The sequence below is a fragment of the Procambarus clarkii genome, chromosome 6 (assembly GCF_040958095.1).
Source record: "Procambarus clarkii isolate CNS0578487 chromosome 6, FALCON_Pclarkii_2.0, whole genome shotgun sequence".
Taxonomy (NCBI): domain Eukaryota; kingdom Metazoa; phylum Arthropoda; class Malacostraca; order Decapoda; family Cambaridae; genus Procambarus; species Procambarus clarkii.
The window spans coordinates 37,678,816-37,704,254 of NC_091155.1; the positions used below are offsets into that span (position 1 = coordinate 37,678,816).

At 40.3% G+C, this 25,439-nt stretch overlaps 1 protein-coding gene across 1 annotated transcript in view; it reads left to right on the plus strand.

Moving 5' to 3' along the window:
* Positions 1-489: 489 nt before the first annotated feature.
* The window catches only part of LOC123754093 (titin homolog), an 88,338-nt gene continuing 63,388 nt past the window's right edge, over positions 490-25,439 (plus strand). The window contains exons 1-4 of the mRNA XM_045736255.2: positions 490-655; positions 10,375-10,559; positions 12,938-13,134; positions 18,579-23,989. Coding sequence (XP_045592211.2) covers positions 511-655; positions 10,375-10,559; positions 12,938-13,134; positions 18,579-23,989 — 5,938 coding nt within the window. The 5' untranslated portion in view covers positions 490-510. The remainder of the gene's footprint in view (positions 656-10,374; positions 10,560-12,937; positions 13,135-18,578; positions 23,990-25,439) is intronic.

The following is a 25,439-nucleotide window of genomic DNA, read 5'->3' on the forward strand; positions in this document are numbered from 1 at the left end:
TTAAGGTGAATATGTGAATTGAAATTGTTAAATAAACTAATTTATTGATTTATTTTTTACTAGGGGCAAAAGAGCCTGGTAAGACAACATTCCTTCAGACGGGCTACGCAAGCAATAACTACAAAGAACATGCTAGTGCTTGCATGATCATTGCAATATGAAGCTTAATAGACAAGTTGAATCATTGAGGGACACGTGCCACCCATAATGGAAGCCGCATGACCCTACAATAATGCGTAAATCAAGATAGTATTGATGTTCCTTTTAACCCCCCCGTAAAAAAAAAGGACAAAAAAAAGGATTGGTGGTGGAAAACAAATAGACGCCGATGAGGCCTTATAAGTAAAAGGTTAAGCGACGGGGAGGAGGATCGGGGCGCCGCCGAGGCGGTGCGGGATCCCTTTATAGAAAGATCTGATCCTCTATCCGCACCCCGATGCTCACCTCGCGGCCCGCCGACGCTACCGTCACCCATTTGTTTTTGTGACGTCTATTGACGTCAATGTGAAAATGGCGTCCAATGATGAAGACTTGTGTACAAGTCACGCAGATTTTGCTGTAATATGCTCCTTTATCGACAAATTTGGAGAGAAGCTAGGGTTAACTCTCCCCAACATAGGCGAGCTTCAAAGTTCATTAGAAGACACAGACAACGGTAAGCTGTTAAGCTACAGAGGAGGATAACTTTGGTCGCTCTGAGAAGCTCTTGCGCCTTAACTTGTTCCTCGCCCCTCCGTCTTAAGACCTCCACGTAATAGTGTCTTATAAGACGGGACAGGAAGACAGTGGCGCTCTTGACACGAGCTATATGCATACATTAGTTGACTAAGTAGATATTTCCATTAATGTGTCTTGAACTAATAACTACACAACATTCATTCTCAATTTCTCCCTTTTGTTGTGTAGGAAGAAAAGGGCCTCAGGGGGCATTATAACTAATGTATCAAATACATTTCATTGTATTCCTTATATTATACAGTGGCTGAACGTGACACAGGTCTTAAATATATATATAGTTGTGAGAGAGTAATGTATTGTGAAAGGTGGGCTGGGTCCAGGCTTTAAATGCTTCACAAACATCTAAATACACTTTTCGCTACGAGTTTATAAATGAAATTATCACTAAAAGACTGACAATTAATCTATTAACGTAGATACAAATAATTTATACATTTAGGTCAAGATTTTAATCGATTATAAAATAATTACTTGCATATCACCTATTTTCCCAAATTACAATTGTGCATATAAATAATTGTGAAATTCATATAAATTATTAGTGTACTGTATGTGTATATAAACTGTATTTTTAACAGTAACATACAGTAGTGTATTTTTCAAGACTAATACAATTACAACATTTTTTTTGTCATTTCTAAACCAACTGTAATATAAAAAGTCTAATTACAGTATTTCCTAAAGAAGAAAATCTACATAAAAGTCTATATCATATTTAGTATTTTTATTACATATTTTAACATTTTTTTTAAGTTTTTCCTTTCATAAATTAATGTAATATTTGGCACATGATTTATGACCTTGAACTGTATAAGTACATGTGTTGACAGGTGTGTACTGTATATTAGATTGTCAGGTGTGTACTGTACACTAAATTGTCAGGTGTGTACTGTACATTAAATTGACAGGTGTGTACTGTACATTAGATAGACAGGTGTGTACTGTACACTAAATTGTCAGGTGTGTACTGTACATTAAATTGACAGGTGTGTACTGTACATTAGATAGACAGGTGTGTACTGTACATTAAATTGTCAGGTGTGTACTGTACATTAAATTGACAGTTGTATACTGTACATTAAATTGACAGGTGTGTACTGTATATTAAATTGACAGGTGTGTACTGTATATTAAATTGTCAGGTGTGTACTGTACATTAGATTGACAGTTGTGTACTGTACACTAAATTGACAGGTGTGTACTGTACATTAGATAGACAGGTGTGTACTGTACATTAAATTGTCAGGTGTGTACTGTACATTAGATAGACAGGTGTGTACTGTACATTAGATAGACAGGTGTGTACTGTACATTAAATTGTCAGGTGTGTACTGTACATTAGATAGACAGGTGTGTACTGTACATTAAATTGTCAGGTGTGTACTGTACATTAAATTGACAGGTGTGTACTGTACATTAAATTGACAGGTGTGTACTGTACATTAAATTGTCAGGTGTGTACTGTACATTAAATTGACAGTTGTGTACTGTACACTAAATTGACAGGTGTGTACTGTACATTAAATTGTCAGGTGTGTACTGTACATTAGATAGACAGGTGTGTACTGTACATTAAATTGTCAGGTGTGTACTGTACATTAAATTGACAGGTGTGTACTGTACATTAAATTGTCAGGTGTGTACTGTACATTAAATTGACAGTTGTGTACTGTACATTAAATTGACAGTTGTGTACTGAACATTAAATTGACAGTTGTGTACTGTACATTAAATTGTCAGGTGTGTACTATACATTAAATTGTCAGGTGTGTACTGTACATTAAATTGACAGGTGTGTACTGTACATTAAATTGACAGTTGTGTACTGTACATTAAATTGACAGTTGTGTACTGTACATTAAATTGACAGGTGTATACTGTACATTAAATTGTCAGGTGTGTACTGTACATTAAATTGTCAGGTGTGTACTGTACATTAAATTGTCAGGTGTGTACTATACATTAAATTGACAGGTGTGTACTGTACATTAAATTGACAGGTGTGTACTGTACATTAAATTGACAGGTGTGTGCTGTACATTAAATTGACAGGTGTGTAGTCCATTAAATTGACAGGTGTGTACTGGACATTAAATTGACAGGTGTGTACTGTCCATTAAATTGACAGGTGTGTACTGTACATTAAATTGACAGGTGTGTACTGTCCATTAAATTGATAGGTGTGTACTGTCCATTAAATTGACAGGTGTGTACTGTCCATTAAATTGACAGGTGTGTACTGGACATTAAATTGACAGGTGTGTACTGGACATTAAATTGACAGGTGTGTACTGTATGCTAAATTACCAAGTTTTGTGTATACTGCTTAATTGAAAAGCATTCATTTTTAAGTTGTGATATTTAAGCAGTCCCCGTGGCACAGTGGTAAGGCACTCAACCCGCTCGTCGCGAGCGTTTTTGCCTGGGTTCGTATCCTGGCCCGGGGAGGATTGACTGGGCACTAGTCCTTAACTGTAGCCTCTGTTCTCCCAACAGTAAAATTGGTACCTGGTTGTTAAACGATTCGGAAGGTCGTATTTCGGGTGGAAATTAGGATTAAGGACGTGCCCGAAATGCTATGCGTGCTAGTGGCTGTACAAGAATGTAACAACTCTTGTATGCAAAAAATTATATAGGCAGGTATTATGTCGTAAATTTATTTGTTACGTCTTTGATAAGACCTTTATGTAAGTAATACCTATATTATATTCAATTATCAGGTATTTGTATACCTTATAATATTTGGTATTTATATAACATATTTTTATCCAGTTATATATTGAATTGTCAGATATCTATACAACCTTAGTTATAGTAATATAAATGAACTTTTTTATTTATTTATTTAAATGAATTTGATAAATATCCTTTAAATATTAAATTTACAGGTATAAAAATAGTGTAATTATTTTAAATTTTAACCATTAAATGAACACATTAAAGTATTACAAAAAAGAAGCCAGAGTTAGGTGTATAATACTGTAGTTGTACAGGGTTTTGGTAATCCCTCAGAGGGTGTGGTTGCTCGTTTGGGATTACACTATTGTGTAATCCATTGGAAGGTTTGTCATATTATTTAGTGTTAGGTTTTTCTTGTATTCATGATAAATGAAGATTTAATACTGTGTGAAAAGTACTAGTACATGTATTATCCAAAGGTTATCTTGAGATGATTTCGGGGCTTAGCGTTCGCGCAGCCCGGTCCTTGACCAGGCCTCCTTTTTGTTACACATCCCCCAGGAAGCAGCCCGTAGCAACTGTCTAATTCCCAGCTAGACAGGTTATCATCTTGAGGTAAACTTGAGATGATTTCGGGGCTTTTAGTGTCCCCGCGGCCCGCTCCTCGACCAGGCCTCCACCCCCAAGAAGCAGCCCGTGACAGCTGACTAATGCCCAGGTACCTATTTTACTGCTAGGTAACAGGGGCATAGGGCCAAAGAAACTCTGCCCATTGTTTCTCGCTGGCGCCCGGGATCGAACCAGGGACCACAGGATCACAAGTCCGGCGTGCTGTCCGCTCGGCCGACCGGCTCCCAGGTGAGCAGGACCAAGTTTCAAAAGGCCCGAATTGCTAAAACTCGGTCTATTGTGAGGACTGTGACTTGGAAACAGTGGGTCCTTTTTCCAGGCACGACCAAAATGCGGACCAACGGTCAATTTTAAAGCAAATCCATATAGCCCGGTGTTCCTATTTTTTTTTTATATCCTTTAGAAAAATTTAAAAGGCTTGTATTCACCTAGTTGTGCTTGCAGGGGTTTAGCTCTGTTCTTTTGGCCTTGTATATTAGGGTGTGTTATTTACAAATACAAAAGTTTGTATTTCTAATTTGATGTAGGAATAAATTATGCACCGAATAGTTATTTTATATCAGTGTTAGTTGTGTGCAATCTCGGCAGAAAAACATCATCGAGTGTGCCAGGGGGGCCTCCAATATTATAATAATAATAATAATAATATTATTATTATTATTATTATTATTATTATTATTATTATTATTTTTGTGTGTGTGTGATGGTCATACTTTCTAAAATACTGTAGCGGAGCATTGCAATGTTTGGCAACTCATCATAAAATAGTTTAGTAATAGCCTGCATGGCTGGCAGACCTGTTTTGGTTATGCCATATTATAGCCACTGTGCTTGGCTAGTTTGTCTTAACGTCTCTGTTAGGAAACCTAAGAGGCATTTGTATTTAAGGTAGGGCAAGTCAATTGTTAGCCATATTAAATGTGCAGGATGTTCCCACGGATGGCTGTGATAGGTCCCAGACATAGGGACATACTGTACCATACATACCATACCATACCATACAATACCATACATTCACCATACTGTACCATACCATACGGTATGGTTCAATATCATACTGTACCATACATACATACCAAACCATACATAGGGACACAGGGGCTTAGGGATATACTGTACAGGCTTGATTAAATATCACCTATATTCCCAAATCTATTTACTATATCAGATAGAACAAATAAAGGAAAGAAAATATTAAAATTGAATAAAGCTTTAGGCTTCCTTTGCATCATATTGTAACTAGAGAAACTCAAAAATAAATTTATAATTTATATTTTCTTTGTGGACAGAGACCTTTCTCATGCTTGGCAGGGAATACGTAGGTGTTTTCTCTCTGGTGATATTTACACGTAGGGTATTTTATAGTCATCCCTGTCAATATTGTAGGGAGCCGGTCGGCCGAGCGGACAGCACGCTGGACGCGTGATCCTGTGGTCCTGGGTTCGATCCCAGGCGCCGGCGAGAAACAATGGGCAGAGTTTCTTTCACCCTATGCCCCCTGTTACCTAGCAGTAAAATAGGTACCTGGGTGTTAGTCAGCTGTCACGGGCTGCTTCCTGGGGGTGGAGGCCTGGTCGAGGACCGGGCTGCGGGGACACTGAAAGCCCCGAAATCATCTCAAGATAACGTATATGGACAATAAATTTTTATATTTTTATTTACTTTTTATTTATTTATATATGCAAGAGTTCATACATTCTTGTACAGCCACTAGCACGCATAGCATTTCGGGCAGGTCCTTAATCCTTATTTTCACACCTTCTTTCGCTCGCCTTAAGACATTTCTTACAATTAGCCCTTTAAATATTAAGAGTAAAGTTTCTTAAGAAAGTTTCCTTCATTTGGATGCTTCTTCATATCTCCAATTGTAGATAAGACATTTTTTATAGTTTAATACGATATTTCTATTGATATCTTTTGTCAATACCTTACCGTACCTTGAGGTTACGTTGAGATGATGTCAGGGTTTAGCGTCCCCGCGTCCCGGTCGTTGATAGTCATTACATGTACAGTATTTGAATAAATTTGTGTTCATTAATTATATGTAAAAATATTGTATTAATAAAAGTAAATGATAGAAGGGTTGTGACAACTGATCAGTCTCCTACTACTGTACTACGGTACTTAAATTCTTTTCCTCTAAAGAAAAAAGTATAAAGTGTAATTTACATGAGATAAACATACCAATGTCTTACATTCTTTACTTTAAAGTTTCACTGTAATTTTTGCTGCAATACTGGTGTTTCATATTCATAATATTAAGGCTTGTATTAGACATGGTAGAAATTAGATGAGAGGTGCACAAACATACACTACAATAGTCACAATAGTGCCTCACTAATTTGGTTTGAAAGTACTCACCTAGTTGTACTCACCTAGCTGTACTCACACAAGGAGGCCAGGGTATGCCAGGAGGCCAGGGGACGCAAGGAGGCCAGGGTATGCCAGGAGGCCAGGGGACGCAAGGAGGCCAGGGTCGCAAGGAGGCCAGGGGACGCAAGGAGGCCAGGGACGCAAGGAGGCCAGGGGACGCAAGGAGGCCAGGGACGCAAGGAGGCCAGGGACGCAAGGAGGCCAGGGACGCAAGGAGGCCAGGGACGCAAGGAGGCCAGGGACGCAAGGAGGCCAGGGACGCAAGGAGGCCAGGGGACGCAAGGAGGCCAGGGACGCAAGGAGGCCAGGGGTCGCAAGGAGGCCAGGAAGATATTGAAGCAAGCTGTCACTGGCAAACATTACAGCTCGCTGAATAAATTTGATCTTTGATGGTTTCTGATTTAGCTTAATGTGGAATATGGGAACTGCCACAGTATTCCTTCTAGAGGCCACAGAGTCACCTGGATTCTCATATTCAGTTGCAGTAGTTTTGAACGAGCGTCGACAATCTCATTGGGCTCATAAGAACTATATCGCAGACTCAATTTTGCCTGGAGTATACTTTTGGCTGTCTTTGGTCGCAAAGGTAGAGCAGGCTCCTTTATTTGTCCCTTTCTAGTAGAGGGATCATGTGGTGTACTCTCCACTGGTCTTGAGGAATCTGTTTCCTTTGAAAGTTACTGAATTTCAAAGCTTTTAGGAGCTTGATTCAGTGGTTACCTTCCCAGTTGTCTCGGAATTTTAAGCCTCCCATTAGGGTTACTTTGTTACTAGTCTCCGGCATGCGGGTCAGGGACGGTGACCTCCAGCTCTGGTTCCTACCCACATTTCATTGTTTGGTAGATTAGTTGGTGGGGGTTCTTTAGATCCTTAGGTGCAGGGCTCTCTCACAGGTTTGGCAGTCACTCTCCATTTGGATAATACATCAGTATTCCATTAAGGCAGCAGAGGGAAAATCGGTTTTCTCTCTCTCTCTCCCCCACTTTGAGAATGGTCTCTAGCCATAGCCACTTATCTGGCTTCTCAGTATTTAGTCCTCTCAGTAGTCCGCATTAGAGGAGTGTCGAACATGTTGGCTTTTATGTTTTCTATGAACACCTTTTATGTTTCCATTCAGTTTAAACAAATGTCAGATGGATGAGGCCTTCTTTCTTTAAATATGCAACATGTTCAGCCTTTCACAAGTGAATTTCCTCCCATTTTCTTGGAACCATATGTTGCTTGTCTATCTGGTTCCTGTCTGATTGTGATGTGCTAGTGGTGAGGGGTTTACATCATGATTGAAACCAATCGGAGGTCTATCTTTCCCTTCTATCAAGATGCTGCATCTACAGTATGCCTTAGTTTAGGAGAATGTTATGTTTGAGATGTTGGATGAGAACTCAAGTTGGTTTCTCTTTCACCCCATCTGTAGTTTGCTTGCAGGCTTTTCTCTACTTGTGTCTCTCCTCATTTGCGGTCTTATCTTGCCCCCATTGAGCATCCCACTTGTTGAATTTTGTAAAGTCCTAACTAATACAATGAAGGCTTATTCCTTACCCGTCATGAAATGCCCTTTCATCGAACCTTTTCACCACGGCTCTGTTTACGAATGAGCTGCTGCTTACTCGTTACTTTTCTGATCAAATCTTTATGTGCTATCTTTTTGTACAGACCAGTACTGGGTCTCAGGAGCTGCCTCGTATGGGCCAGTAGGCCTTCTGTAGTTACCTTTATTCTTATGTCTCTACAGCAGAGCTTTATGCAGTTTTATATGCTATGAAGACAGTTAATAGCTTGTTATTGTGGTTGAATCTTGCAGTCCCGTCATAACCCTGGAATGTTTTAGCCCCCTCTTCCAACTCATGGTGATTGACATTCAGCACTGACTGTTCCTCATCTTTAGTAGACTCAAGACAAGTTCGATTTGACAAGTTCAATATTGGTGTTGTCTATAAGACCTTGTAGCCACTACTGGTAAAGCTATTCTTTCCTCTCATCTCCCAGGATCAGGTTCCTTACTCAAATTTGCTCCCTGTCATCCATAACACAATCTACAACCATTTTAGGGATGTTGCAAGCAACAAACTGCTTACTGTTAAATATGACCTATCCCCATGCTTTCTTCCTACCACCAAAACTGGAGGTGGGAAGCTGCTATGGCTAGGCTACGTATGCACTTTTTTTGGGGGGGCAGGCTGGCCTATGCCTGTGTGACTGACTAGATATTGTCCTGCTCTTGATTGTGGGAATTGTTAGACCACTGCTGAGTAATGTGTGTGTGTGTGCCCTGTCTTGCCAGCAGTGGGAGGTGTTGTCTTTTTCCTGTTATTTATGTTATTCATTTTTTTAGGCTCAATTTCATGGTGACCTAAACTTCCCTCATTCTGGCTATTCCTGGTTGCTTTGGTTGTGGGCTTTGTCTCCTGCTCTCTACACTCTGGGACTCACCTTGGGGGGGTTCTTCCTTCACTGTGCTGGGACGTGTGGTGGCCTTGAAGGCACTTTTGTGCATATGTTGCCTATGGTACTTTCTCCATTGTCTTTCAGGGTGCTCCAGTGTTATTTTGATGCCTTTCCTGAGGAAAATTCAGTTGGTTTCTTTCCCTGTTGGGCTGATCTCTAAGGGTAGTCTCACATTTGGCTTGGTGGACTTTTTTACTCGGTTCTATTTCTCATTGGGATGTATTTGCCATTCTTGTAGGAGGGGGGTCTATTCTGTCTTTTTATAAAGTGAGAGGCAAACAGGGCCTCTTTATTTGTCTTTATTTTGGCTTTGTGTGCTACAGTATTTATGTTGGTTGGTTTGCCTTTGCATAATTTCAACAGCATTCAGTCTTTGAGGAGCCATTTCTGTTTTCATAGATCTTGCAGTGTGTTGTTTCTGATCTGAGGGGTGATGGGCTTCGCTTTCCGTTTTCCTGACCTGGCCGCTTCCTCCTGTGTAGACTGGATTGGTGCTCTCTGAAGCCACATGTATCTGTGGGCTTCAGGTGGTTTGTTCAGTCTTAATTTCTGTTCCTTCTTGGCTATTGTCCCTATTGTTTTCCTCCCCAAGGTTCAGTGGTCATCCTAGGCTCAACAGTTTGCAGCTCCCTGTGTGATCTTTGTGTACTCTAGAGATTGTTTTTATATATACAGTTAGAAACAAAGATCTTAATGAACAAATCCACAAAGGCCGTGATGAGGGTTCGAACCTACGTCAGAGAGGATCCCGGAAGTAATGAAGTAAGGGCGAAGAGGTAGAACAGCTTATTGATAGAGCTCGAGTGCATGGGGGGAATTGTGTAAAACCCTGGTTTGTGTCTCGGAGAGGCTGCAGGATCAAAGTAAGCTCAGTAGAACTTCTGGTTGCAATTCTTTTGACCATGTCGTGGCTCAGTCGATTCAGGCAGCGTCTGGGATCCTCTTGGACGTAGGTTCGAACCCTTGTCACGGCCTTTGTGGATTTGTTCATTTGATGCATCACGCTATTGTGATTTCTGTGTGCAAAGATCTTATTGATTGAAATAAGACAATATTTGTTTCATTACTTAGTTCAAATATCCCCCTGAATTATGGCTTTCCCAAGTTTGGGTATGTTCTTGAGGTGAAGATTAGGTCCATTCAAATGAATGTAGCTCTTAAACTAAGAGAATATCTGAGACAATTTGTTATATACTAATGTGCGTACGTATTTATATCAATTAATCGTTTGAGTTTGAAAAAGTCTGGGTTGACTTTCTATGGCCAAAGGTTAAATTTAAGGTCAACTTTTTTATTTGAACATTAGTTTAAAATATGCATAGAATGTAAACATATATTTTAAGTACAGTATATTTTTTATGTAATTGGTGCGTATGTACATAATTTTATTAAATTGTGTGAGAGAGATATGCAGCATTTTCTAAGAATGTATTTACCCATAAGATTGACTAATACAGTTTATCTTATATAGTACATTATTTATTTAAAGTTTCTTGTCTTTCTCCGCAGTAAACCCCCTTGTATCACAATGTGTTAGTCAATTATTGAGACGTATCAACAAATCGGTGAAGTTAGACCGATGGGAGAGGGGACTCCAGCGTTTTGCACACAGTTATTCTCACCAAGATGGCTGGGAACTCGAACGTTTTGGCTTCAAGAAAGCCAAACTGGAAGTTAAAATTCGTGTCCTTAAGGTAAGTTCCTCTTGGCCTTAATGCTTTGTATCGTTGATTTTGCAACACAGCGCCACTTGTCTGTCTTGGCTGTGCCCCTATTATAGCTGACATCCCTCCAATGTGCCAGAAATCATTTCTAATTTTGTTAAAATACATTCTCTGATCATGGGAAAAATATTACAAAAATTGTACTGTACTTACTTTGACCATGTCTGGAAGTCTGGTGATGATATAATGATTCCCGAGTGTTCATCAAGCAATCGCCCCGGGGTGGTTGCTCGAAGCCAGGCATTTCTTATCTTGAAGTTATCTTGAGATGGTTTCGGGGCTTAGCGTCCCTGTGGCCCAGTCCTTGGCCAGACATCCTTTTGTTACACACACCCCAGGAAGCAGCCCATAGCAGCTGTCTAACTCCCAGGTACAGTACCTATTTACTGCTAGGTGAACAAGGGTATCAGGCTGAAAGAAACTCTGCCCATGTGTTTCCGCCTCCACTAGGGATCGAACTCAAAACCTTAACACCACAAATCGTGAGCGCTGTCCACTTGCCCGTCAGACATGAGGCGAGAGTTGCAGGAGAGATATTTCTACATACAGCATTTATTCCAATGTCTCTGATTTTTTTGTTTTTTTTTTTAGTAATAATATTCAGTAGTGTGTGTTTTGAGAAATTTATATAATGAAATGTGGAACATCAGAATGCTCTTAATATATTTATGTTACTAAGATGCACAATTAGGATTTGCTTAGAACAATGAATCTATTGACCAAACCACACACTAGAAAGTGAAGGGACGACGACGTTTCGTCGTCGACTTGAGAACATTCAACATTCTCAACATTGTTGACATTCTCAAGTCGACACAATCCACTTGAGAATGATCCAGGACGGACGGAAACGTCGTCGTCCCTTCACTTTCTAGCGTGTGGTCTGGTCAACATATTTCAGCCATGTTATTGCGACTCCTCGTCTGCAATGAATATTTTTAATGTTATTACATTGTAAACACGAATTATATATAACTATATTGTCTGTGGGGAGCCCCATCGGCTCCCTGAAACTTATCATCACCACCACTGATTAAGTGCCATACTACCTAGTGTCATCAGTTGTGGAGTTCTTTTTACCTACCGAGGACCACGAGCCAGAACCTGGTCCCCCTTCAGAGAGGTGCCGGGAGCGACAGCCTGTGATCACTTCGTTTAAAGGATATCATCTTTGCAATCACCCGGGAAGGTACCCCAGAAAGATAGGCAATTCATAACAAGCCTCTTCACGTCATGCAATGGGACCACTTGTTGATTTATAAAATGAATAAATGTGAAAAATTATTCATATTCTGGATTTAGTGAAGAGGATCATGACCAAAGTAACCTATACCTGTATACAATTTTTTGGGTTTAGTTTCCTGTGATCAAAGAGTGCATTTTATCAATATTTGAAGAAAAACATTAAATTAAAAAAAAAATGGTGCATAACAGTAGAGTTACATGTGCTGGGGTTAATGTATTTATTCTCAGTAATATGCAGGAATTATTGTATAAATGTAATATTTGATCATATACAGTATTAAAAATAAATATTTTCTTACTACGGTATTTATGAAACGGTAATATATCCGTGTTACATAGTGACAAAGTGTGCATTTTTCTTGAGGAAGGAGTCCCTCGGTGACTTTGCGAGTTTTGGTACTTCAAACCTTAGCTTAACACACCTGGCCTCCAGGACTAGTCTATCACCTACCGCCAGCTAAGGCCAGAGTCTTCCTCACTTTACGAGGGATGCTAACAAAAATGCTAGAATAAAATATAATCTTTTTAGGTCTATTTAGACCCAAGGAAAGTGGTGTATTGGAGTTGAAAGAGAAGTGCCACAGAGAAACTGTATAATGTCCCCTCTCACTATCATGTTAATCAAATTCAAATTCAAAAATTCAAATTCAAATGTTTATTCAGGTAAAGTAAATACATACAAGGGGTGATACAAATATTGATGAATTTATAGATAGAGCTAGTACATACAATGCCTAAAGCCACTATTATGCAAAGCGTTTCAGGCAGGAAAAACACTAAAGACTAAAACTTAATACTAATTGAGATTAAAGTATAAAATGTGTTGAGAAAATATACAAATAAAAAAGGGGAAACATGGCAAGAAAAACAGCAAAAATACAATTTGGTCGACAAACAGCATTGTTTAAAAATAATAAACATGGGTTGACATTATAGGGGTAAGGTAGGTTACAGGGAGTTAATTAGGTAGTGCTTAGTTTTTATCTTGAAAAAGATAATGTATTATTTTAAAAGAGTCCAAAGTACTTTTAAGTGTTAATGATGAAAGTATATGCTCATATATCTCCAAGTTTAGGTAATGTATTATTTCCTGTTGTTTATAGAACCTGCTTGAAGCACAGTTTGATTTGTACAAGAGCTTCAAAGATAAAGTGAATTTGTTGGGTGCAAATGAGCTCCGACTTCAACCATGTGGCCGTGACAAGAAAGGTGTGTCGTACTGGTGTCAGTTGGACGAGTGCGCTAACCTGCGTGTCTACAGTGATGACCAAGATGATGAGACGTGGACACTTGTGGCCAGGTGAGACGTTTGAAGATAGTTCAAGATGTGACGTTTATTTTAGAGGGTCTTGTGGTGCAGGTCTTGAGGTGGAAGTTCTTGTGGTGGAGGCTCTTGTGATGGAGGTCTTGTGGTAGAGGCTCTTGTGATGGAGGTCTTGTGGTGGAGGTTCTTGTGGTGGAGGTTCTTGTGGTGGAGGTCTTGTGGTAGAGGTCTTGAGGTGGAGGTCTTGTGGTGGAGGTCTTGTGGTGGAGGCTCTTGTGATGGAGGTCTTGTGGTGGAGGTTCTTGTGGTGGAGGTTCTTGTGGTGGAGGTCTTGTGGTAGAGGTCTTGAGGTGGAGGTCTTGTGATGGAGGTCTTGAGGTGGAGGTGGTACAGGCCTGGATTATTTGGTATGGCTGATAAAGATAGTTTATACTTCAAAGCAAATTAAATTGTTTCAAATTTTGCAGTTTCCATATAATACCTGGAGAGTACAGCTTGAAACATTTAGGACTTATGTTGACCAAACCACACACTAGAAAGTGAAGCGACGACGACGACGTTTCGGTCCGTCCTGGACCATTCTCAAGTTTTTTAAGATTTATGTATGGTGCTGCAAGAAAGATCCCTGTTCTTGTTGGATCATGTTCATACTTGGTAGGAGATTTTTAAATAAATTTAATACATATCAGGGTGACTGTGAGTGATATTTTGACAATCTTTAATTATAATTTTGTCAAATTTTCTAAACCTACTGGTGCCAGGGATGAATTACAGTAGTCTGTTACAAACGGTACACTAGGAAGTATAGTAATTTATGTCAAGCATATATTGCAATAACAAATATATATTTCAATCAGATTCAGAAGTGTCTTGTAGCCGTACCATATGGACTACAGTACTGTAGTTAAAATATCATAACTGAAGTCCTGTTAACTTGAAAGATGCAATTTCATATTACTTAGTGCAATGAGAAAAATGGACTTTATTGTCAAATTAATCAGATTTATTTTCAGCCCTCGGTCCAAATTATGATTAGTGTCCAAATTAGGCGTAGATAGCTAACTTGGGAAGTGTGGTAGTGGCAGTGGCAACTTTCCCACCCCTTTTCCCTCAAGATGACATTTCTTGAGATACGTCCGTGTCCTTGTCATATGTCCTGGTCAGATTACCATCAGAGTGCCGGCAGGAGGATGGGGAATTAGCCTCGGCTACCATTCTCTTTTGTCATGTGTTCTCTTGTCATCGTTCTTCTGTGGGTGTGATATACCTAGTAGTGATTTCATAATTACTAATGTTTATGAACAAATCCACAAGGGCCGTGACGAGGATTCGGACCTGCGTCCGGGAGCATCCCAGACACTGTCTAAATCGACTGAGCTACGACAGGGTTAAAAGGGTTGAAACCGAAGTTCTACTGAACTTACTGGATCCCGTAGCCTCTCCGAGGCACAAACCAGGCTTTTACACAACCCCCCCCCCCCTGCACCCGAGCTATGTCAATAGTCCGTTCTCCCTCTTCGCCCTTACATTATCATCACACAGAGATCACACTAACGTGATGCATCAAATGAACAAATTGTTCATTTGATGCATCACGTTAGTGTGATCTCTGTGTACAAATGTTTATTTTATATGGATATTTGTCTAGATTTCCTCAGAATAATTTGTTTATATTTTATAGTTCCTGTTGCTGTGTATAGACATTGATACTACTTCAAATATCATGATTAAAATAGACTTGAGTCTACAACACTGTGGGAATGTGTTGAGAAATTGCCATGTAGTGTGAATCATGTAAACTAAGTTTGCTATTTTAGAAAATGGAAGTTGGGTTCAGTACCCCTTCAGGTACTCTTTTCTAAGACACAGTTTTTGTCTTGGAAAAGGGTAAGTTTTGGAAAAAGTCTAAACACTAAAATAACAGTGGATTACCCGTTGTTGTAAACCACATTCTTGTAAAATTACAGTTAATTAAGGGAAACTGAACTAGGAATATCTAGAAGTAATTTTGGGCATTTAGAAAATGTTTAGACTACAGTAATTGGAGTGTTTTAACAAAACGTCTGCGTGTCTTTTTTGGATATTTGGGCCTGGCACAGGTTGCCCTCAGTTTGTGCAGGAATGTGACAGTCTTGCAAACCCTGTAAAGACAAAAACTATCACACTTCAGGTAGACAAGAAACACAATTTTTTTGTTTTTTTCAAACATTATTATTTAATATTTCCTGTCATAAATGTTGAATATAATATTGAAGTTGAGATATGCATGATATGCAGTGTTGCAAGAAGATAAACTGATGAAAATGTGTCAACTTGCACATCATCTGCTCAATAATCATTCATAATCATGAAATTAAGCTGCAATCCTTGAAATGGTATAAAATTGTTTATTAGCACACTGCACAAGATATGTTCTCCTATACTTTGTGAATGGAGGGTTGCTTGAATGAATTAATATTCACACACTCCAGCCATCCAATATCATTACCTGTTTCCCAGTTATAATTTGTGGGAGGCATCAGCCTGTAGAAAAATTGTGAATAATATAGTGAGAGCAACGTACAGTACTGTATATTAATATATGTCACTAGGGCATTCCTTATGGCATTCTTGCTACAGACATTAGACAATTATTTCTAATGTCTCTGTGGGTCGTTTGGGTACTCGGTTTTCACCCGTGTCCCCTTGTTTGTGTTCCACCTGTGCTAAATAGTTTCTTTGTCCACCCTGCCAGTTCTTCTGAAACTTTTGTAAGTGGTGATCATGTCTCCCCTAACTCTTCTGTCTTCCAGGGAAGTATGGTTAAGTTCCCTTAGCCTTTCCTTGTAACTCATACTTCTCGGTTCTGGACTAGTCTTGTGGCATATCTCTGAATCTTCTCTAACTTTGTCTTGTATTTAACTAGGTATGGACTCCAGGCTGGAGCTGCATACTCCATGATTGGTCTGATGTAAGTGGTATACAAGGCTCTGAATGATTCCTTACACAAGTTTCTAAAGGCAGTTCTTATGTTGGCCAACTTGAGTTGGGCCAGGCTTATCTCTGCTGGCTGGTCCTCCCCTCTGCTGTGTGTACCGGAAACAGTGATGCATTCTTCTCGCTGTCCTGCAGTGGGATGGTGGCTTCTGGGAAGGTGTCCCACCTCTGGTTCTATGTAGTGACAGTGGGGTTCTAAAAATAAGAACCACTAAAAATAGCACTATCTTGTTCCTCTTTTCTTTTCCTTGTTGTTCTTCAGTGTCTGGGTGTGGTTACTAGGGTGGTTTTTCCTGCCTATCTGTTCTTGGTTGGTACCTTCTCCTGCTTCCTGTAGCCTCATGTTACGCAGCGTTGGTGGAGGTGCTGTGGGTTGTGTTTGGGGGTTAGTAGTTGATTGATCAGTCCAGCAACCAGGATGCCTGGTCGACGACCGGGCCGTGGGGACGCTAAGCCCCGAAAGCACCTCAAGGTAAGGTAGTGTGGTCTTGGCCCAGTTTTGCTCCCAGTCTTGCCTGCCCCTGGCCTGCTCTTCTGGCATTTCCTTTTCTTGGCCTTCCAGTGTTCCCTTCAGTCCATGGTTGTTCAACATAGTGAGTATAAGAAATATTGCTGGAACAAATGTGGACATATTCAAGAGAAAACTAGATAGTTTTCTTCAAGAAGTGCTGGACTAACCGGGCTGTGGTGGATATGTGGGCCTGCAGGCCGTTCCAAGCAACAGCTTGTTGGACCAAGCTCTCACAAGTCAATCCTGGCCTTGGGCCGGGCTTGGGCAGTAGAAGAACTCCCAGAACCCCATCAAGCAGGTATATGTGGGCCTGCGGGCCGCTCCAAACAACAGCCTGGTGGACCAAGCTCTCACAAGTCAATCCTGGCCGGGCTTGAGGAGTAGAACAACTCCCAAAACCCCATCCAGGTTGGTCCAGTTGTGCTTCTGGTTATCCTGGTGGGCAAGCATCTTGCTCTCTGACACTGGGAGGGGGTTTGTTTTTTCAGCACCTGGTGGGCATTTTGTCGTCGCTGCTGGCGCCTTCTTTTCTGTCGGAGTTTGAGTTGGTTGCCTTCCGAAGGGGTCTCCTGTGCTTTACCTCATTTGTTTGGCTGGAGGATGCATTTTGTGTGGTGTTTGGTGGCGGCCTTGTTACCTCCTTTCTGACACCAATTCTGTCTCCGTGAGCACTTTGTGTTGTGGTTTGGTCACTTTACCTTACCTCGTTGGTTGTCCAGTGTCGTTCTTGCAGTCTTCCCTTGTGCCTTGGCTGTTCGTCTTGGCTGGCTTTGCGGATAGGTTGTTGGCTCCTGTTTGGGCGCAGAGGTTGGGACTTGCAATAGGTGCTTGGGCCTGGCCTCTTCTTGCCGTGCCTTGGTTCTGGCCTCTTCTTGCCGTGCCTTGGTCCTGGCACACTGGTATGGCCTTCTTGCAGGTTGTGCTGGGTCAGTTGTTGGTCAGCTGGAGTTTTTTTTTTTTTTTTTTTTTTTTTTTTTTTAGAGGTAGTTCTCCATAGGCACTTTCTTGTGCTCAACTGGTTTCCTTACCTTTGGGATGTATAGCTATGTTGTCTTGTTTCAATGGCCTGGGTTACTTGCACAAATTATTCATGCCGTTCTTCCAGGTTAGGTGTTTACGGCTCGCCTCGCACCATCCCAACCCGCCCCAGAATTCTCAACTTTTGACACCATCCTGTCTTATTAAACTGACCTTATAAAGGTCAATTAAATTAGCACTGTGCACTTTTTTGTACACTTTGCCGTAACTTTGATGCACTCAGTTTTAGGGTAAAATAATGAGAGCTTTCCATGCTGCTGCTGCTGCTGCTGCTGCTTTGTCGTAAATTTAGGTCAGTCCACCAACACTCCTCACGCAGCAGCAGCAGCAGCAGCAGCAGCAGCAGCTGTCTGGTTTATATATGTCTCGGTGTTCCTTCAAACTTCAAAACTTTCTGATATTGTGTGTGTGAAGTTTGCGTCACTGAATAATTTTTCTAATGATAAGCTATTGTTTGATAGACGCCTCTTGTAATATTGCTCTACATGGTGGAAACTACACGAACTAAACAGCCGTTTCAGATTTTGGCTTTTTCTTTTCAGTAATAACAATAATAATAATAATAACATACAGCATATTTACCCCAAAATTTTTTTTTTTACAAATATTTTCTGAATGTATAAGAAGTGTAAAATACATTTTCATGTAAAACTTGTTATACTGTATTTGCTGAAATAAATTATTGATATTGCTGGGTTTATTACTATTGATATTACTGATACAGTATTTTAAAAGGACAAAATGATCTATATATACATTGTTAATTGTAGAAAAGAAAGTGGTTTGAATTTATAAGCAATGTGTATAAATTAAACAAAATAATGTGTATACACATTGACACACTAAATCCGCTTTTCCAACTCCTTCTTATGCTGCATATCTTATACATACACACATACATACTTTGCATACAATGACAGTGATTTTGTATAACACTTTAATTGTAACTTTATAGCACAAGAGAAGAACTGGTGGCACTGATAGCCGAACTGGATTCGGAGTCGCCGCCAGGAGCCAGCCGAGAAATGTCGGTGGACGGAAGTCACAGTGGTACCGCTACCCCCATGGGGCTGAGTGAAGCCCCCACTCCGGTGGACAGTAAAGCGCCAACACCCGTTGCTAGTGGACGAACTTCCCCAGTTATAGACACTGGACAAGACGGTGAGAAAAAAGATAAACCGGAGGAAAGTAAAGAAATGGAAGCTAAGGTGGAGGTAGAAAAAGTGAAAGAAAAATTGGAAAGTGGAGATGATGTGCAAAAATTGAAGGAAGAGAGCGATGTAAAGTTGGAAGTTGGTGACAAAATGAAGGAAATTTTTGAAATTGGGGAAAAAGTGAAAGAAAAATTGGGAATTGCTGAAAAGGTAAAAGAAAAGTTGGAAGTTGGTGAAAAAGTCAAAGAAAAGCTGGAAAGAGAAGCTTTCAGAGACAAGGAAAGAGATGAAGGAAGACAAAGAACTGAAGATGATGACACACCAAAAATGTCAAATATAGAAATAAAAGAACAAGCCAAAGTTGAAACAAAAGTTAAGGAAAATGTAACGTCAATACAAAATCCTCAAGACAGCAAGGAGAGTCGTGTAGATATTAAGGCTAAGACAGATGACATGGCCAACGACAAGTCTAGCAGCAAAGCAGAAAATGAAAAGGATGTTGCCAAGGTTGAAGTGAAAGAAGAGATTTGCGATAAAGTTGAAGAAAATGTAAAGACTAAGAAAGCGGGTGACTCGAAAGAGGTTGCAAAGCAAGATCTTGAAGAAAAGGAAACGATCAAGCTGGAAGAAAATAAGAATCTTAGTAGGAGTGATGAAGACAAAAATAAGCCCGTAGTCAAGGTTGAAGAAAGGGGCGAGAGTTCCCGAAAGGCTGACGAGAAAGGGAAAGTGTGTAGTAAACTGGATAAGAGCGAGAAGCCCTCGATCAGAGACGAAGACAAGGGAAAGACTTGTCTTAAAGCGGAGACAAAGGAAGCATCTTCAACTAGAGTTGAAGATGCTTCTTCAACTACAGTTAAAGCGGAAGAAAAAGAGAAGATTCAAGAAGCCGTACTGGAAGAAGAGAGTGTTTACGATAAGTTAAAGACTAGAGGGATAACTATAGCAAAGAATGATGACAAGCAAACGGTGTCGGCTACAGAGAGGGAGAGGGCAAAAGTTGTCGTTAAAGCAGAGGAAAAGGACAAAATAAGCCCTAAAAGTCCAGTAGAAGACAGACATAAACTTGTAGTGAAAGAAGAAGCAAAAGAACTCGATAGAGTAAAAGTAGATGTAAAAGATAAAACTGGAGTGAAAGCAGATGTAAAAGATAAACCTGGAGTGAAAACAGATGCAAAAGATAAACCTGGAGTGAAAGCAGTAGAAGAAAAAGTTGGAATTAAAGTAGAGAGAAGAGAAACAGTTATAGTTAAAGAGGAGGAGAGAGAGAAAACTACAGCAACAGCAGGTGCAAGAGAAAAAACTGAGGCAAAAGCAGATGTAAGTGAAAAAGTGGAAGATAAAGCAGAAGAAAAACAATTACCTTCAGTTAAAGTAGAGGAAAAGCAGCAACCTACAGTCAGAGTAGAGGAAAAGCAGCAACCTACAGTCAAAGTACAGGAAAAGCAACTACCTACAGTCAAAGTAGAGGAAAAGCCTCAAACTACAGTCAAAGTAGAGGAAAAGCAGCAACCTACAGTCAAAGTAGAGGAAAAGCAATTGCCTACAGTCAAAGTAGAGGAAAAGCAGCAACCTACAGTCAAAGTAGAGGAAAAGCAATTACCTACAGTCAAAGTAGAGGAAAAGCAGCAACCTACAGTCAAAGTAGAAGAAAAACAACTATCTTCAGTCAAAGTACAGGACAAGCCTCAAACTACAGTCAAAGTAGAGGAAAAGCAACTATCTTTAGTCAAAGTTGAAGAAAAGCAGCAACCTACAGTCAAAGTTGATGAAAGAGGAAAACGTGAAGTTGAGGAAGACAAAAATAAAATTAGGGAGGAAAAAGAAAAGATTGTAGACAAATTGGAAAAATTAGAAAATGGTAGTAAAACTGAGGTAAAAGAAAAGGCTGGAAATGCAGGAGAGAACAAAAAGGACAGAATATTGGATAGACCCGTAATGGAGGCGGCTGGAAGTGGAAAACTGGAGGTAGCTGGAAATGAGGCGCAGAAGGTACCATCAAAGGGGCTGGAGGAAGGCTCGACGGAGCCGGTAACTACCGACGAGAAAAGAGAGACAACGGGAAAAGCTCCTCAACCTCCTAAACCAGTTCCTCTCAAGTTATCCGAAGCTGTGAAAAAGGATACTGTGGTATCTGCTCCGAGTACTGATAAGACGCAAGAAGGTGTTATAAAGGTTATTCAGCCTGATGCCACCACCAAAGCTATATGTGAAGACATAGCAGCAAAGAAAGATATGGTTCATGAAATTAAAGATAGATTAAAGTTAGCTAGCTCAGAAAAATTAGAAGTGAAAAGAAAGGAGAGTGTGTGGGATAAACTTAACAAGATGAAAGAGAAAGGAGAAGCAAGTGCACTAGAAAAAGAATGTACATACAAAGGGAAGGACAGAAGAATGGGAGAAATAGAAAAGAAGGATGAAATGTATAAAAAATATAGTATTATTAGAGAGAGCTCTAGTAACCCTCAACAGCTAACTAGTACAAAAATTGGGCACGAAACAGCAAAGGTAGCTGCCGAAGTTAGTAAAGTAGGGGTTAAGGATGAGAAAGACAGTGTTATCAACAAAGAACCTCAAGACAAGAAATTAGTTCAACAAGATGGGAAGCCTGCGCATGCCATCTTAGGAAGCCAACCCAATCTAGATGAAGAGAAGTTAAATGTTAAGGTTAGTGATTCTGCACAAAGATTGCAGGAGGAGAAAAAGGAAAAGCCAGCGTTATTAACTGGTGTAGAATTGACAACAGTGCGGGAACCAGTAAAAGAGCCATCAAAGTTGATGAGCGTTACTTCCTTGGCAACGTCGTCAACTGGCAAGTCAAATACCGAGTCAGTCGTCAAGTCGTCACCTCTTGCCTCTGCTAAGATGACTATCTGTGCTCCTACATCGGCTATAAAAGATGCCGATACTGCTGAGCCTCCACAAAAGAAGTTCAAAATTATGGATGTTTTATCAGAATCTCAAAAAGAACTTGCTAAGATAGAGCATAAAGGTCCTGTAAACCCATTGCATCAAAAGCAAGATGCTGAAATTCCAAAACCTATTGAAAAAAATCCAGATTTTAAGACTAAATTAGCAGAGATGAGTGGAGAGTCACATAAAGATCATAATGTGAAAGTCTCAGAATTGCAGAAAACTGAACATGGTCCATCAGTTACCAAAGTAGAGACAATACAAAAAGAATCCATTGCCGAAACAAAAACAAAGGATGAGAAGTTGTCAAATAATGGAACCACAACTTGTGTGCTAAAGGAAGAAACAAGAACTCAGACAGTGCTGGCAAGTAACTCGAAAACTCCCAAAGAAAAACAGCATGACGAAAGTGCGGAATCGTCGGGTGTGGGAATGGTTGTAAATGAAGAAGCTTCCAGTCATAAAACAAATTCTTCAGTTGAGACAAAAAGGGAAGCACATGGTGCTATAGATATAAGTAAGGATACAGCTCTTGAAAATAAGTTGCTAGTTACAGACAAGAAAGAAGAAAAAATGGATTTAAAATTGAACACAAGCAAGGAGTGTGCTCAGTCAGAGGCACCCATTAAAGAGGACACGAAGGTCTCGCTAACAGAGACATCTAAAAAGGAACTTGAAAAGAGTATTTTACCTGATAAAGAAGTGCCTAGAATTTGTGAAAGAATTTCAGAAACACCAGTCCAGTGCTCATCTAAAAATTTAGGAACGGATGATGATTCCAAAAATGATGTTAAAGACCCAGTTGTAAAGAATGTTTCACAGGTAGAAAGTGAAGAAACCAACACGACTACAGGTAGAGATGATCCCAAATCATCCAAGACAGAACAGGGCGTAGGGGAAGCCATTGAAGAACCAGTGATGATTGTAAAAGGTGACGGGGAGGGTGCATCGTGCGAGGCGGGAAATCCTCTTTATGAGAGAAGTAACGACGAATCCAGTTGTCAAACTTTAAGACCTTGGTGGGAATGTTTTCATGAAAATGATAATACAAGAAGAAACCAAGTTGAAGAAGCAGTGGTGGAAGATGTGATGTACTTTTGGGGGGAGGGAAACGGTGCGGACTGTGATGCCGGAAACAACGGCGATGAAACGGACACTTCTACCGAGACAAAACCGGCAGAAAGTGGTGGGAGCGGAAGTGCCGTCACCGGCGACAAACAGGGAAATACGGCGTCGGGCGATTGTAAACCACAGAAAGAAGTTGAAGGTCTAAGAACAGAGAGTGACGTTAAAGAGGTTGACGGGGTTTCCGAGGGGGATGAAGCTAAAGTGAACGGCCTAAGAACTATAGAATCTGTTGAAAAATCTGATAAGTCTTTGTCGTGGCAAGTCAAGCCAGAATGTCTTTCCGATGCTATTCACTCAAGTGTTAATGGAAAGAAAGCCGGGGAAGAAAACAGTGTGTGCAATGATAAAGGGGAAACTAAATCACTTGAGGTACATGAAAAAGATAGTGATACACTGGAAGAAAAAAGAAAACATTCTAAACCTCACAATAAAGGGAACAAAGAACAAATAATAAATAATACTGACTTTAAAGGGAATGAGGGAAAGGGGCAGGTTAGTGATTCGGAAGATAAGCCTTCAAGTGACAAAATAGGACTCAGAAAAACAAGAAAAGAACAGCATAGTGATACAGAAGATAAGCCTTCAGGTGACCTTAGAAAAACGAGAAAAGAACAGCACAGCGATTCGGAAGATAAGCCTTCAGGTGACAAAATAGGACTCAGAAAAACAAGAAAAGAACAAGTGTGTGATTCTGAAGATAAGCCTTCAAGTGATAAAATAGGACTTAGAAAAACGAGAAAAGAACACACTGAGGTGGCCAATGAAGAGAATTTAATAGAGCTTAAAAAAGGAAAAGATAATTCTAGTAAGGTGAATACTAGAAACAGATCGGAAAGTAAAAGAAAAAGACAGAGAAATGCTAGTAGTAATAACGACAAAGATGAAAGGAATGCGGAGAGCGGTAAGGAGGAAGAGACTATTCCGAGAAGAAGAGGACTGAGACGGCCACTAGATCAGCCGAGAAGCACCGAAAAGGAAAAAAGTCGACCGCAGAAGCGATCAGCAGAACAGTGTCAGGGCAGTGGTGGCGAGGAGGAGAATGAGATAGACCACGATGAAGATAATGAGGAGGAAGGTGCAGGGGAGGATGAAGATAAGAACACGGCACCCACTCCCAGCAAAAAACGAAGGCAGCGAGGCAAGGGGAGTACTGCCAGACCCTTGCCAGATGGTAAGACAATTTTGTTTAGTAAAAGATATTGATTTTTAGCAGATTCTTTACATGTTTGTGTTAGGATCATTTTTGCTTGTAGTTTCAAATTATTGCTCTTTTTATCAGTTATTATTGCCAATTTTATTTAAGGAAATCCTCTACAATTCAAATTCACATTTCACTCAGAATTTTTAGAAAGCTGCTGCTTTGAATTTTATAATGAATGTACCCTTAGCTGCTAAAGACATCTATCATTTGAATATAAATTATATTGGAATTTAATATACCTAAAAGATACATTTTTTATTAATTAATGTAAACCTACACTGCATTATAATATGTTAACATATAGGCAGACTGAACAATGCACAGTTTGTGTTTAGCCTTCTCTTCATGTTGACTTATATTTACACATATAATTAAAATCTACTTTATGGACAATACCAAGTTTTTCCGAATAGCATCTAGCATAGCGTTTCTCAACCGGGGCTCCAAGGAACTCCAATGTAACTAGGGGTTCTGCAAGAAACAGTGATAATTCTAGTGCAATTTGCCTGCATTAGAATTAGAACAGCCTAATTCTAATGCAGGCGATGAGTCACAATAACGTGGCTAAAGTATGTTGACCAGACTACACACTAGAAGGTGAAGGGACGACGACGTTTCAGTCCATCCTGGACCATTCTCAAGTCGTCGTCCCTTCACCTTCTAGTGTGTGGTCTGGTCATCAGCCTAATTCTAATCATATCCAAATGTATTTAACCATTATCAAAATCGAAGACAGAAATCATCTGCTCTCAGTTGACAATGAAATCTGTGCGTGTTTGTATCTAAAGTTTAACCCGGAATTATTTCAAAGAACAATACACAGGTAGCAACCAGAGTATCAGGGGGACCAACCAGAGTATCAAACCAGAGTATCAGGGAGACCAACCAGAGTATCAGGGAGACCAACCAGAGTATCAGGGAGACCAACCAGAGTATCAGTAGACCAACCAGAGTATCAGGGTGACCAACCAGAGTATCAGGGAGACCAACCAGAGTATCAGGGGGACCAACCAGAGTATCAGGGGGACCAACCAGAGTATCAGGGAGACCAACCAGAGTATCAGGGGAGACCAACCAGAGTATCAGTAGACCAACCAGAGTATCTGGGAGACCAACCAGAGTATCTGGGAGACCAACCAGAGTATCAGGGAGACCAACCAGAGTATCAGTAGACCAACCAGAGTATCAGGGGAGACCAACCAGAGTATCAGGGAGACCAACCAGAGTATCAGTAGACCAACCAGAGTATCAGGGAGACCAACCAGAGTATCAGGGAGACCAACCAGAGTATCAGGGAGACCAACCAGAGTATCAGTAGACCAACCAGAGTATCAGTAGGCCAACCAGAGTATCAGGGGAGACCAACCAGAGTATCAGGGAGACCAACCAGAGTATCAGGGAGACCAACCAGAGTATCAGT